This window comes from Balearica regulorum, chromosome 5 (assembly GCF_011004875.1).
Source record: "Balearica regulorum gibbericeps isolate bBalReg1 chromosome 5, bBalReg1.pri, whole genome shotgun sequence".
Taxonomy (NCBI): Eukaryota; Metazoa; Chordata; class Aves; order Gruiformes; family Gruidae; genus Balearica; species Balearica regulorum.
Genome location: NC_046188.1, coordinates 52979997 through 52993669, shown reverse-complemented (window position 1 = coordinate 52993669; position 13673 = coordinate 52979997). Strand labels below are relative to the sequence as shown.

Genomic DNA, 13673 nt, shown 5'->3' with positions numbered 1-13673 from the left:
TGTACATTTTAAGTCTTCAAGAGAACTTCTTTAAGACTTCAAAAGAACATAGCAAATTGTTTGCCTTCAGCTTGTAGTAGAGTATTCTACTGTAAAGGTGAGGCTGATGACGGAGATACTTTCCAGTCTTGCTGCTTAGTGAGTAATAAGAGCTGATGCATCATGGTGCTTTCATCTTAAAGCAAGAGCTTTCATTCTGTGTACCTCTTTGTTTTGCAGTTCATCATTAGACTCATTTAGCTAAATCATGTTTAAATTTGTATGCAAGCTTAAGACTGAGGTTACTTCACTTGCCCTATTTAAATAATTGTCTGGAGGATTACCAGTGTTTGAAACTACTTTACATCTGAATTTCTTTCCTTTGTGTTTATTTTTCAGCAACAACTTTCTTTCATCACATCAACTTACAGTATAGTACAATCTCAGAATTCTGTACAGGAGAGTCATGTCAGACCATGGCAGTGTGCAATACGTAAGTCGATATTTACAATTACAGGGTTTCCATGAAGTCTTCAGAGCTGCTTGGGGGATGATACTGGTATTAGATGGCTACAGGCAAGTGTTTTACAGCAGATATCTACTTGGTGAGAATGTGCAGCTGTACATCCTCTTCTCTCCCCTCAGCAGTGAAGGGTGGTGGAAATCTGTTTTTGTGGAGGACTAGAAGGACAAGAATGTTTGACTGTTCTGAGCTGGTTTTATAAGGTCAGATCAGAGAGGCAAATTACCGTGTATGCAGCTTGGGGGGAGAGGAAAAGAAGAGCAAGACAAAACTGTCCTTACTGGTAACAGTGCTGGGATTCCACAGAAGGCCGGGGAGGATAAAGGAATTGCGAAAACCTCAGAGGGTGCTTTTGACAGCTGGAATGCTGACAGAGCAGCAGGCTGCTGATGGATAACCTCTAGCCTGACTTGAGCCACTGGCTCTCTGCTCAAGCCCCTGGGCACAGAGGACACAAGTGGCAGCTTTGCAAAGAGTAAGGAAAACGTTTTGGTTTGGCACTTTCCCCCTGCAGGACTTAGTAGACTTTTTTTAACATTGACTAGCTGTCACTTATGAAAGAAAGCTTTGTAGTTTTACTGTACATGGTGAATATAAGAAAAAGTTACCATAAACTCCTGCTCTTGATTAGCACAGTCCAACATGATGGAATATGAGATCCAGTTGAGTATGAATAAGCCTGTTGTGTTGTGGGGTTTTTTTCTCCAGCACATGTGTTGATAGTCCTTTTCTTTCCTCCTCTTGCATTTCCTGGGGTTAATTTAGTTGAGATGGCTTTTAAAACAGAAGACTGAGCAGTTAATGTTATAGTACATCAAACAAACATCCCAGGGAATGTATGGAACAGAACCAGAGCAATGTATTCTATCTCTGACAATAATTACGTAGTGCTTAGAAAGCAATCCTTGCTTAATGCACTGGGCTATCTTGTACACTTGAAATTAATATCAGGGGCTTTCTTTGAGAGCACTCTGAAGAATGCAAAGTGTATGGAGGATATTCTTGCATGTAGAAGTTGTAAAGATAACCATCAGTAGAGAATTAAAGGCCATGCTAGGGACTTTGAGAATAGGCTGGAACACAAAGTAATAAATCTCTGCTGGACCCAGATTTTATCAAAAGGAGACAGCATGTCTCTAAATGAGAAATGGTGATCAGTAAGATGAGTGTTTTTTTAACTTCGCTCCCAAGGTTTCTTGTGTTTTAATTCCTGATGTAGCACTGGCTGTCCAAAGGACTGAGCTTAACAGGTTATCCACTTGGCTGATGGGAAATAGTGGCTAAAAGGAGGTGGTGGTAGGGAACCTACGTAAGTGTTGCTCCATTCCACTCTAGTGAGTCTTAAACAAGAGTTCTCTGTAAGCAGTTTATGCTGCAGAATAAAGAAAGGAAGTGCCTGTAGGCAGCTCCAGCTGCAGTCTATATTTTTAGTGGCGAGGACCAATAGCAGAATGTTCCTAGCCTTTGTTTTGGAAAACTGAAAAATTGCACTATTTGGGAATAACAGGAAGCATGTCTACACTTGGGTGAAGCACTTGAAACGGTTTGTGTTCAGCTAAATCATAACAACTTAAGTATCTTCCTGTACTTGGGGGCAGATGACTGATTCATGTTTGCAAACTGTAGGCTGCATATTTCATTCTTCTATCAAGTGTGCAGGTCTATGAAAAAACCACAGAGGTGAGATCACCTAGTTTCACACCTCAATACAGTTCAGCTTTGAAGGCCCTGTTCATAATTGCATTCTGCAAATACCTCCAGTGACAATTTTCAATAATCCTTATGTTCTGCCTTTCCTTGCTCTTCCCTTTTGGAAGAGAGATGCCTAAATGGAACGTGGACAACTGCCTCAAAGATTCTCATTTGTTCATATCCAATTATGACTATGATAAAACTGTATGTTGCTTCCCTGAACTACTACTTTTTTTTCTTTTTTTTTTTTTTTAAATCTTACCCTAACAAAGTAAGGTAAAGGACACGCTTATCGTGTTGGAGAAATACCAGTTGATATGATTTATTTTGCCTCTGACCTGTCTCCAGTATTTAAAGAGTGTCACCTAAACATTAGAGTTGGTTGCTGATTAACCTGACGGACACTCCAGATTTCACCTTCTGTGGCTGTGATCTGTTTGTTCAGGTACTTTGGAATAAAATAGCATCTACCTCTATTAGATTGCCACAGAATCACAGTACCTTGGAATAAGGGTGCAGTTTGCCATTTTTTCAGTGCTGATTTCTTAAGTAGTTCAGTATGAAGGTCTGTATTCTGTTCCTCTTTTATGCTTTCCCTGTCCAGTTCTTTACGGCGTGTTTTGTATCACACCATTATGGTCATACCTAAGGAAGGCTTTTTGTATTTATGGTTGAGGTGTTGAAGACACAGAGTTACTCTCAGCAACTACTGAGAACAGGTTGCTTGTCAAGTTACTTTGCATTCAAATGTACTGCAAATACTCAATCCTAAGTTTAGATGATTTCCTGGCAAAATAAACACCAGTTGCAGTGAAATATTTGAGGTAAGGATTTAACATCTCAGAGAAGCTCCAACCAAGTGACAAACTGCAGACAGATGCAGCTTTCAGGCCTGTCAGATACATGAGATAGCACAGCCATCTGTGCACAATGAAGAGGAGAATTTCTGCTTAGGTTCACTAAGAGACATCTGACCAAAACTTAAGTCTCCTTGTAGAACAGATGGAAGCATTTGCTGGCAAGGTGGGATAATGCAGAGAGAAATACCAGAATGGCCAGTTATCCAAAAAATTTAATGAGGGTGGCATGAATATAACTTTGGGAATTACTTAATTTTGCTCATTAATATGTTTATCGCTTTTTGTAAAGCTGTTACTATACTTTTAACACAGTGTTTACTATTTAGATTTAGTATGCTTTATAGCTTATTACTACACAAACTAGCTTTAAAGCACCATGAGCTGTAAACTGTTTCTTTAGCTGACATTTGGGCAAAACTTCTCAAAAGTGCTGAAGTGAGTGGAGTAACTAAGAGCCTGTCAGTGCTGTTCATGAGGCTGAGATTACAAAACTCCTGAGGCAGAAATCAAGGATGAATGCAAACTTTTAGGCAGCCCACAGATAAGAGTGAAAGGTCTCATTTCAGTCCAGTGAAACCCCTTGATTGATAATTCCTTGTCACTCATTTTTTATAATCTTACAATCTCCTTTCTCATGTCTGCCTTGCCTTTAGTATCTCTGCATATGGAGGGTTACTTCCTTCTAGAAATCTTAACTCAAACTTGCACGTTTTGCATTTTCTTATATTTTAGGTTCCCTGAGCTGTATGCTTCTTCATGGTGGCTCTTTTCTCTTTTTTTTCCCCCATCTAGCATTGCTTTGCCCCTACCAAACCATCAATGCTATTCCAAGTTGCTGACAAGTGCTATGCTACTGCCCTTGCATTTGATACAATTTGCTATCCTGCTTTCCTCATAACCTGTCTTTTGGTATTTCTAGCAGGACTGTCTCTCCTTCCTTTCCAGACCATGTAATCTCCACAGCATTTGCATTTCCCTCCTTCCAGCAGCTTTTCTTATATATTGATGTAACTTCCGTTCTGCCTTGGCTTCTATGTCATCAACACAAACCCAGAATGTTTTAAAGGAAAAGGGATAAAATATGAACATATATTAAGATGCAGCACTGTGACTTCATACGCGTTATACTTTATTATTTGCATCATAGGCTTTTCTCTGTTAAACTCATAGTCATTTCTCCCTGGGATTTAGAATGGAGCTGTAAATTCCTCCTGCTCTCCGTACTGGGGAAGTTTAAATCTGCCAGAATTTTACATAGGAAATAAAGTAATCAAAATCTGTATCATGTGAGCACTTTTTGGAAAAGTGTCTTTAAGTGTCATCTTCTTGCCCTTTCTGCTTCCCATCCATTGCCTAATACGGGACTGTACTGTCACAATGCCAGTGGTGGAATGCAGTCAGGCTTCTGTGCCCAGCCGAGCCCTTCGATGGCCCCAACCTGCTGCCTATCTTGTTAACTGAGATAACTCCAGCATGGGTGGGAGCTGCATGCCAGGTGCGAGACGCTCGTGGCATGGGAGAGGCTCCTCTCTTCCTCCGAGACCTATGACGACTCTGTTCACAGCACTTGGATCATGAGTAAGACACATGATTCCAATGGACAGGACAATCCTTGTTGTTATCCTCTGAATGATTCTTCTTTTAAATTCCTATTTTGCATAATTAGCCTAATTTTCAAGGAAATACAAAAAGAGAATGCAGCAGGATATTACAGCAGATTTATTGACTTATATTTTCATGTAAGTGAACTTGTACAGTTGCCAAACTGTTACTTTTAACTAAAATCCAATTATTCATTTTTGTGCCTAAAGGCAACTCTAAACTATGCTTTCTATCTTGCAGTTGAGGATTTCTGCAGCATGAGAAAACTGCTGAGGTACAGCCAGTCCAGTCTGCTTCTGCTCTTGGCAACAAGCATTGTCTTAAGACTCAAAATAAGTCCAAGATGCCTAGAACTGTCTTGCTGCTCCTTGCTGCAGGACTAGACAAATGAGGTGGCTTGTGTTTGTGCACTACATTGCATAATTCCTTATATGTGTATTGTATAAAGGAAGTAAGCAGTGATGAAGAACACAGTCCACGCCTAAGGGCCCAAATGCTAGTTTTGATGCCTGACATAGCTCTAAGAAGGGCTTTTAATTCCTGCTGGTTTCATCCACTTGCTCACCTTTTTATGCCCTTTTGCAGTCAAGCCTGCTCTCTCTAGTAAACGAGAGTGACCAAGCACCACATGCTGAAAATGAGCTGAAAGAAAAATTCTAAACCTTAAGTGTCTGCAGAACTAGTTTCCAGTTGCCTTTCCTTCTTCTCAATGTTTGAACTGCTCTACTTATTTCTGCAGCTTCCTTTTGTTTTTGTATGGCTTCGGGCATGAACAGTGTCGTTAGTGTCTTCACCTCACCGCCCTCAGGTCTCTGAAGAATCTTTTAGGGCAATGAAAACACAATATCAATTAAAAATTTTCATTTGCTACTTAACATTTTTTAGTTGCTTCAGACTGTTCTGCTGGTGATTGTACATAAAACTTCACTTCCCAAGTGGTATGTATAGATCCTTCCAGTTCAATGCAGTCTAGTCCTGTTAGGCACAGAAAAAACATTTACTCTTTAATGTTTATCTTCCATGCCCCGCAAAAAAAAGGTGTCCAAAGGTGGCTAAACGTCACACTGAAGTGATATTTTTTACTAGGGTTACAATGAGGCTCATTTAGTGATTTGTGTGAGGAATGTCAGATAACAGATCGTTACCCAACAGCAGCAGAGTTGGAGCTAAACAGGCACAAAAAATGGTACCCTGGCTTTGTGGGCTCATGTTGGGTGAGGTGTCTTTCTGACCAAGTTCTGATGCTGAAACTGCTTCCAACCTTGGCTCCAAAGGCAGCCTGCAAACTCACCTGTGTTCTGGGGAGACCAATACAATGGATTTATTATCAGTCCCGTAATGATATAGGGACTGTGGCTGGAGCTTCAACTGGTTGAAAGAAGAGTTCAGGAACTGGAACCCAAGACACCACTAATGTGACAGGAAAAAAATAGTAAAGAAAATTTTAAAAGTGTTTTGCCAAAGTCCTTATCTGTAAAACATTTCTCACTGTGTGTGCCTAATGTGATGGATAGCTGCTTCTGGTAACAGAAGTGTTTTAATTAACCATGACTTAAAAAAAAATAAGATAATGGAACAAACCTTCAGTGCTTTTGTAGCCTTCAGATTCCTCGGTCAGGTGAGGGATGGCTGCAGTTAATCAGGATGATTACGGCAAACTGATTGAATTATGGTTGCTCTTTGAAGAACCAGGCAATATGCTAATGTCTCCTGTTCCGTAATATACAACAGGATTATTCACCAATGACAAGAGTTAAATGTAAATTCAGATGTTTTGGGGGGGATCTTTAACCAAAGAAGCAGAGTTCTAAGGCATACTGGTAGTGATGTGGTGCAGAAGGGTCCTGAAAACTTTCCCCTGACTGGATTTTGGAACCGGATTTGTAGCACTTAAAAATGCTGCCAGTACTGTAGAGCACCAGCTTGAAAAAGCCAGTGTTTTGGAGCCACCTTCTGTCTGTTTGATAATATTACAGTATAGACTACTTCATGTTTTGTGATGTTAAGCATCAGAAGAACACTGATTTATCACTGTGCTTAGTTACATAATATTCTCCTGTACAGTTCTATAGACTGTAAGTAAACCCTCAGTCCATCATTGATAGGGAATTATCACTGCCTCAGTAGAGCTCCTCTCCCTGAAGATTTGTCAGCAGGCTTTCTGTGCTTGGTACTACTACTAAATTGATAGGGAGAAACAAAATTGTCTAACAGAAATTCAAGGTTTTTGATGTAGAAAGATACCCTGAAGTGAATCTCTTCTGTAGCAGCTATGATATAGTTTGGTAATGTTGCAGTTGTTGTTTTATGTTATTGTTTAGACACTAACCTCTTACTTGAGTTGAGCTGAGGAGCCAAGGTATAACGTGGCGACACTGTCAATTCTCTCTACAGACAGTACTACTGGTATGATGAGCGGGGAAAGAAGATCAAGTGCACTGCTCCTCAGTATGTTGACTTCGTCATGAGTTCGGTGCAGAAGCTAGTGACAGATGAGGACGTCTTTCCAACAAAATACGGTATGTCTGCTTGCAGACAGGTGTTTCCTGTGGTTCTTTGTAGATGCCGTAACTAAGGTAAAAGTTGGCATTCAGCATATGTATTAACACCAGACAGCTTTCTCACTTGTTTGTTTGGTGTTTAGTTTTGGTTTGTGTTTTTTTTTAAAGGGAGATTTTAAGTTTGGTTCATTCTTGCAGTAAGAAAGACTTGCACTGTTGGCATATGAACTGGGGTGAAAGGCTGAGCCCCTTACTCCTGCCCCCTTGCCTTATATTTCATCATGGGTACATCTTTTTCTTCAAGGATTTTTGAGATCTTCTAGCCTGTATTCGGAGAGCATAAAAATTTGAAAACTGTCAGCATGTATGTGTTCAATACAGCCTGCTGCTAGTAAAATTTAACCTTGTTGTTGTTTTACTATTTCCTCTAGAGTCCCGATGCATTAAGGTGGAAATAAATTGGATTGGCAGGAACGTGGCTTGTCTTCCTTGCCCAACCAGGCCTTGTCTCACAGATTGTTTGCAGTCTCCCTTCCCTTCCACATTAAATAATAATGTGATTTTTAAGAATTGAAAAGCAATAGGAAAGTAACTCAAATTTGCATCCTAAAAAGATTGCTACATGCGATGCCTTTGGTAAAGAGGAAAAAAAGAGATCTGAAGTTATGGTGGGTGGGCTTAATCACGACTAAAAGCAGTTGGGGTCTTGAGCCCCTTCAACAGGTAACTGGGGAACTAGGACATTACAATATAGCAAACATTAAGCTAGTAGCCTTTGCTTACAACAAGCATCTTGATCTGGAAAGAGGCAGTGATGTGTAAGCCAGCTGCAGTTGAGGGGTTTTTTTTTAATATTCTTGTTCAAGGGCAAGGAGGGCCTTTCATGCCCCTTTCATGCACATGGATTTGTCTGTGTGGCCAAGGTGCACTTTAGACCAGTAATACCCTTCGTATTGTACATCACACACAGGATGGCAGGTGTTGCTTTTTTGCTTGCCTCAGTTTCACTTTCAGTTTTACCAAAGGAGTTAACCAATAATCATCTTTTACTATGCAGGCACAGTATTGCTCCAGCAAGCACAATTTCAGCTGCACCTGATAGAAGGCACCCAATATTTCCTTCCATTTCTTTTCCCATTTGATAGAATTTCAACAATGAAATGAGGGAAGTCGTTATTAGTCAAACTGCTGCACACTACCAAGGCCTGTGTACCTTAGCTTCCATTTCAGGATCTGTGAATTGGTCTTCCAAGCACTATGTACTTCCAGGGGAAAAATCTGCTAGTCCTGGAAAAACTAGATAAGGACCCAGAAGAACCTCTCATCATTTTTACAGCCACTAACAAAAAATATTGTGGATTTAACGAATGATTGCACCTGATTTTTGAACCCTTACAGTTTACAACTTAACTTCAAATGAAAATGCTTAAACCCTCCTTAGATTCTTCCCCTGAATTCCTGTAAAAAGAACAAGATGAGAGGATGATAGAGGCTCCATAAGTTGTCTGCTGTATAAGGATGATAGAGGGCCCATAAGTTGTCTGCTGTATAAGTTGGGCTAGCTGCTCTTACCCACAGCTCAGCCCAAACAAATGCTGCTGTGGGGCTGAAGGTGAGCAGCTGGAGCTATCATGGTGTTTCTCTGTCTTCCTTTCAGGCAAGGAATTCCCAAACTCATTTGAGTCCCTAGTGAAGAAGATCTGCAAGTACCTGTTCCACGTGCTGGCCCATATCTACTCCTCACACTTTAAGGAGACTTTGGCACTGGAGCTGCACGGACATTTAAACACACTCTACACACACTTTATCCTATTCATCAGGGAGTTCAACCTCGTGGACCCTAAAGAGACCACCATCATGGACGACCTCACAGAGGTCCTCTGCAGCAGCAGTGGGAGCAGCAGTAATGGGAGCGGCAATGGGAGCAGCAACAGTGCAGGGGCACAGAACCATGTGAAAGAGAGATGAGCCCTCCTACTGCATCAAAACTAACATTAAAAACGATATTATATATTCTGTATGTATGTGTATGTATACATTCAGATATACATACAGACATATACAGCAATGAAAGCTGAAAGAAATCATGCTGCCACCACAGGACGCGTAGTCGTATGGGACTGTATGGAGCTTTGGTTTAATACGCCACCTGGCGAGAAGTTGCACCAATTTTATTTTATTTTCTGTCCACTCCTCCTTTTACCTATTCAGATGGATGATGAGTGCTGTTTTTAGAGAAGAGCCAAGCTTGAGAGTGGGGCCGCTCTTGGTTTTTTTGGTTGGGCTTGTTTTTGTTTGGTTGGCTGGTTTTTTGTTTTTCTTTCTTTGGTCTTGAGTGCAAGCCCTTTGTCTTTCTAGGATGGTGGTCCTGCCATTTAAAAAAATATCTATTATATTATAAGAAGTGACTTTTACTTTGAAGCGGCTTAAAATGCAGGTTTGTTTGGGTTTGGTTTTTTTGGGGGGTGTGGGGGTGGTTTTTTGGTTTGGTTTTACATAGACTGCCCCTTACCCTGCCCAAAACTGCCCAGTTGTGTGCATCTTGCCCTTTGTTAGCTTGGAATGGGAAGAAACTCTGGGCTTGACTAGAGTAGCAACCAGGGGCTTGCTATGTGCTGAAAGTGGTCATGATTCTCCAGTTGTCCCATCTACCTGGTCACAACAGGTCAACATGCAAGAAGATCCACAAGCCTTTCTGCTTATTGCTCCTACAACTTATATACTCTTTTCTCTGCTCCCCTGCCCCCTCTTTTCCCAGGCACACCTCTACAAATAAAAAGAGAAAGATCACTGGAGTCCAAAACCCATGTGCAAGAGCCACCACCATTTGCTTCCCATTGAACAGAGGCCCGGGGAGGGGGGAGAAGGGTACATTGAGTCAGTCACCGCCTGTGCTAGAAAGATGGCTGTTGGCATAAAATTATATTGTTGGCTTATTTTAGTTCATCTGTTCTATAATAATAAAAACAAATCTATCAGCCATAAGCTTTGTTTTTGTGTTTGCAGCGTCAAAAGTCAGTGGAATCCACCCATATAGCTTCCCTTGGACCACTGAATGCTGTTGGCCCTGCTGTCAACCAGCTTTATAAATAATTGTTTGTCTTCCACCCTGTAATCTTGCATTTATACTCAATTCCTTGCTCTTTCTGGCAGTGCTAGGAACCTCCTCCCCAGGTAATCTGAAGACAAGCACTCCGAAGATAAGCAACACTTGGAAAGGAGCAAGTTTCCTGTTTGTACAGACTTAAATCCTGCAAATGCAGTGGGCTCCTGGGTATTTTGCAGCAAATATTGTATCACAGTGTCTGTGGGTCCAGTATTGTATCAATATTGAATCTGGACAGCAATATTACTCTTTCCTTCACATTTCCACTGAATTCTTGCAGTCAGCATTCCAGTTGGGAAAATGCCAAATTTTGCTTGCAATTGTGTTTCTATCAAATCTGTGGCAGTCTCTGAGAATTGTTTGTTACTGATTTTGGTCATTAGCCTGAGGTATATACATCATCAATAACTAACTATGAAGATTTTCCTGAATGAGGTCTGTAACTGTACTAACAGTCAGTAGAGAGAAGGAGAGCAAGTGCAAAGAAAAAAGAGAAGGAAAAGCACAAGCAAGTGGGGAAAAAAGAAGCATGAGCTAGAAAGGAGGAAAAGAGAGAAACAGCACAGGCACGAAAAAAGCTTGTGAAGTGTACAAGAGCAAGAACAGATGAAGAAAAATGTGCAAGTGAAAAAAACAGCAAGAAGGCATGAGCACAGGAGAAGGGAAACGGAGGAGCAAGTGAAGGAAAATGATCTCAAACTTTGTAAGCCCAGACTTGTCCTGTGTTGTTGGTACCTTGAGAACCTGCAGGCAACTGTGCTGGTGTCTCGCTGACCTGCTCGTCTGGGTGCTGTTAACACAGGCTGTTCAAGAGCACTCCGTCCCCACTACGGCCTTCATATCCAGATGACTAATCCCCACTCAGTCTCCAGTCATGCTGATGCAAGCCTTTCCGTTACAGTTCCCTACGCTCACATCTGAAGGGAAAGCCAGAGGTCAGCAGAAGCTATCAGAGCAGTGCCATTTGTAAGGCCCCTGTGCTACTTGCAATGAGAGCATACACTAGAGTTCAAGGTAAGAAAATAACAGCAAGGACAACGCCCCAAACCCAAGTATTTCTAGGAATTTATTATCTACTTGTAAAATGTATTTGCAGTCTTAATTCTAAAAGACCATTTAGAAGTGATACACATTTGGGAAAGGTTTGACTTGTACAAGAGGCAGTTCAACTCTCTATGAAAAGACTTAGCTACTGCTCTTAAGTTTCAGACCACAGCACAGTCATACCTACATCAAATGCAAGGGTGACTGTACCTTAGCTTCCTACGAGGTTCTGTCAGTTCTCCTATGGGAAGTCTGGGAACCCATGCGTTGATGCAAAGCAGCATACCATTAATTCAGCTACCAGGAGAACAGGGAAGCACCACGTTACCTCTAGAAGAGCCTGCTACTCTGCAGACATTTGATATTCCTGAAGGCACAGATGCTTCATCTAGCAGGGTAATCTTTTTATATTTTACAAGCAGTTAACAAGAACACAAATAATGAATCCTATTTTAGTGTAGCCCATCTTGTTGGGTTTAGCAGTGGGAATAAGGAAAACACTGAAATAGTGCCAACACTAATGTTCTTCTTGTCAGGAGTAAATGTTACTGTAAAGCTCAGCCTCAAGGCATCCAAGCATGTTTCTGAGGTTACTGAATTATGTTGTAGTAACATTAGATACAGAAGTGCCACTAAGTCTTCAAACTCTGCTTGGTTGATGCCACTGAAGCCTGTCAGTGACCTTCCATACTTGCAGCATGTCACTGACTACCCACACTGTAAGCATGGAGCCTGAATCTCCCTGTATCTAAAACACAGGCTTAGGTCTTCTAACACTGCGGAAATTGTCATATTGCTGTTTTAAATGTTTTTTTGTAAATTGTCAGAACAACAGAGGCAACTTGATTATGCAACTTTCAACATGCCCCTCCTCCCCACCCCGCCTGCCCTAAAGATCATGAGGTATCATACCATTGTTTAAGGGTTGCTAACTAACTAAAGCAAAATCCACAAAACACCCCAGAAAAATAACTGCTAGAAGACAAACAGTGCTAGAAGACACCTTTTGGCCTATCTACACATACAGACACACCCCCCCATGCACCCACACACCCTCCCCCAGCATACATGCTGCCTTTTGCAGGCCTTGCCTTGTCAAACTCTCAACTTTACATCTGCTATTGCAAAATCACGAACCAACTTTCAGGCCTAAACCCATGGCAATGAGCACAAGCTGTCACAGGGCTAAAGTCTTTCCCTTACAACCAACAAAAAAAAAATCATAGGTATGTTTTGTAGGATTGTGTTCCTGACATTTGGTAATCTGGACACGAGTGATGTGCTGAGGAGCTGAGGTTGCATAAATTTAGAGTAATGAGGGTGAAATGTTACAGCAAGCTGAAACTTCCCCCCTGCATTTTTGTCCATTATCAGTAAGACTTTGAGGTTGCAGTGTCCTGAAGAAATCCAAGCATAAGCACATTTAAATAAAAACAGGAGAAAAAATTTCTTCCTAGATGCTGTCTGGAATAAATACTAGCAGCAGGTAAGCCTGTTACATGGGCTACCTCTGGCCATTCACAGGAATGGAACGCAGGAACGGGACACAGAACTGTGCCACCAAGTCTTTCGCACAGAGAAACAACTGCCTTTAGCTTTGACCTCAAGGCAGTGAAGCCCTGTAGAGATCAGAGGACCAGCTTCACCCCAAGCTGGTCCTAAGAAAGGTCCTGAAGTGGCAAGCTGTAAATTGAATCAGACATCTACTTCAGCCCAGCAAAATCAGAGCTATGCCCTTCTTTCTTGCCCGAGAACTGCAGAAAGTTATCAAGTACGAGATCCCATAGAGGACACTCATTTTATATATGAATAACAACCTTTTAACCAAGAATTTTAAGAAAATCAACCTTGCTTCTTATGGAAGACTCTTCTGACAAACAGATCTGAGGAGGGAGAAAGATGTGTTCTGGCCAAACTCTGCATACCAAGGTGCTCCAGGAAGTGATCAGGGGCTAAAAGTGGATGCTGTCAGGTAACAACTACCTCCTGCACATTAGCAGAAGACTAAAAGACTCTTACAGAAACAAGCAATCCCATAATAGAACAAACTAACTTCATGAGCGCTTACTAAGTATGCTGATCTCATACAAAGCCACGCTTCATCAAGCAAGCCCCTACTCTCAGCCCTGTCACGTAACTTGTCCCAGCGAACTCTTAGCTCACTGCTTCAGCTGTTAACAGAAAGACTCGAATCCAGAAATCTCTTCCATTACCTAAACTGAGGACAGAGGAATAGCTTGTTGTTTTACTCTGTTCAAACCTACTAAACAAATGAAACCAATGGTTGTGTCTCTAGCACAAATGGCAACACCAGTTTAAATCTAGTTCTCATGCCCAGGTGCTGGCAGTAGTTACAGCACAGACTT

At 41.4% G+C, this 13673-nt stretch overlaps 1 protein-coding gene across 6 annotated transcripts in view; it reads left to right on the top strand.

Annotated features, from left to right (window-relative positions):
• MOB2 (MOB kinase activator 2) overlaps window positions 1-10142 on the top strand; it is a 115840-nt gene extending 105698 nt beyond the window's left edge. For all 6 annotated transcript variants that reach the window (XM_075754931.1, XM_075754930.1, XM_075754932.1 and 3 more), the window contains 3 exons: window positions 379-472; window positions 7051-7175; window positions 8815-10142. In XM_075754931.1, coding sequence (XP_075611046.1) covers window positions 379-472; window positions 7051-7175; window positions 8815-9125 — 530 coding nt within the window. In that variant the 3' untranslated portion in view covers window positions 9126-10142. The remainder of the gene's footprint in view (window positions 1-378; window positions 473-7050; window positions 7176-8814) is intronic.
• The last annotated feature ends 3531 nt before the right edge of the window (window positions 10143-13673 follow it).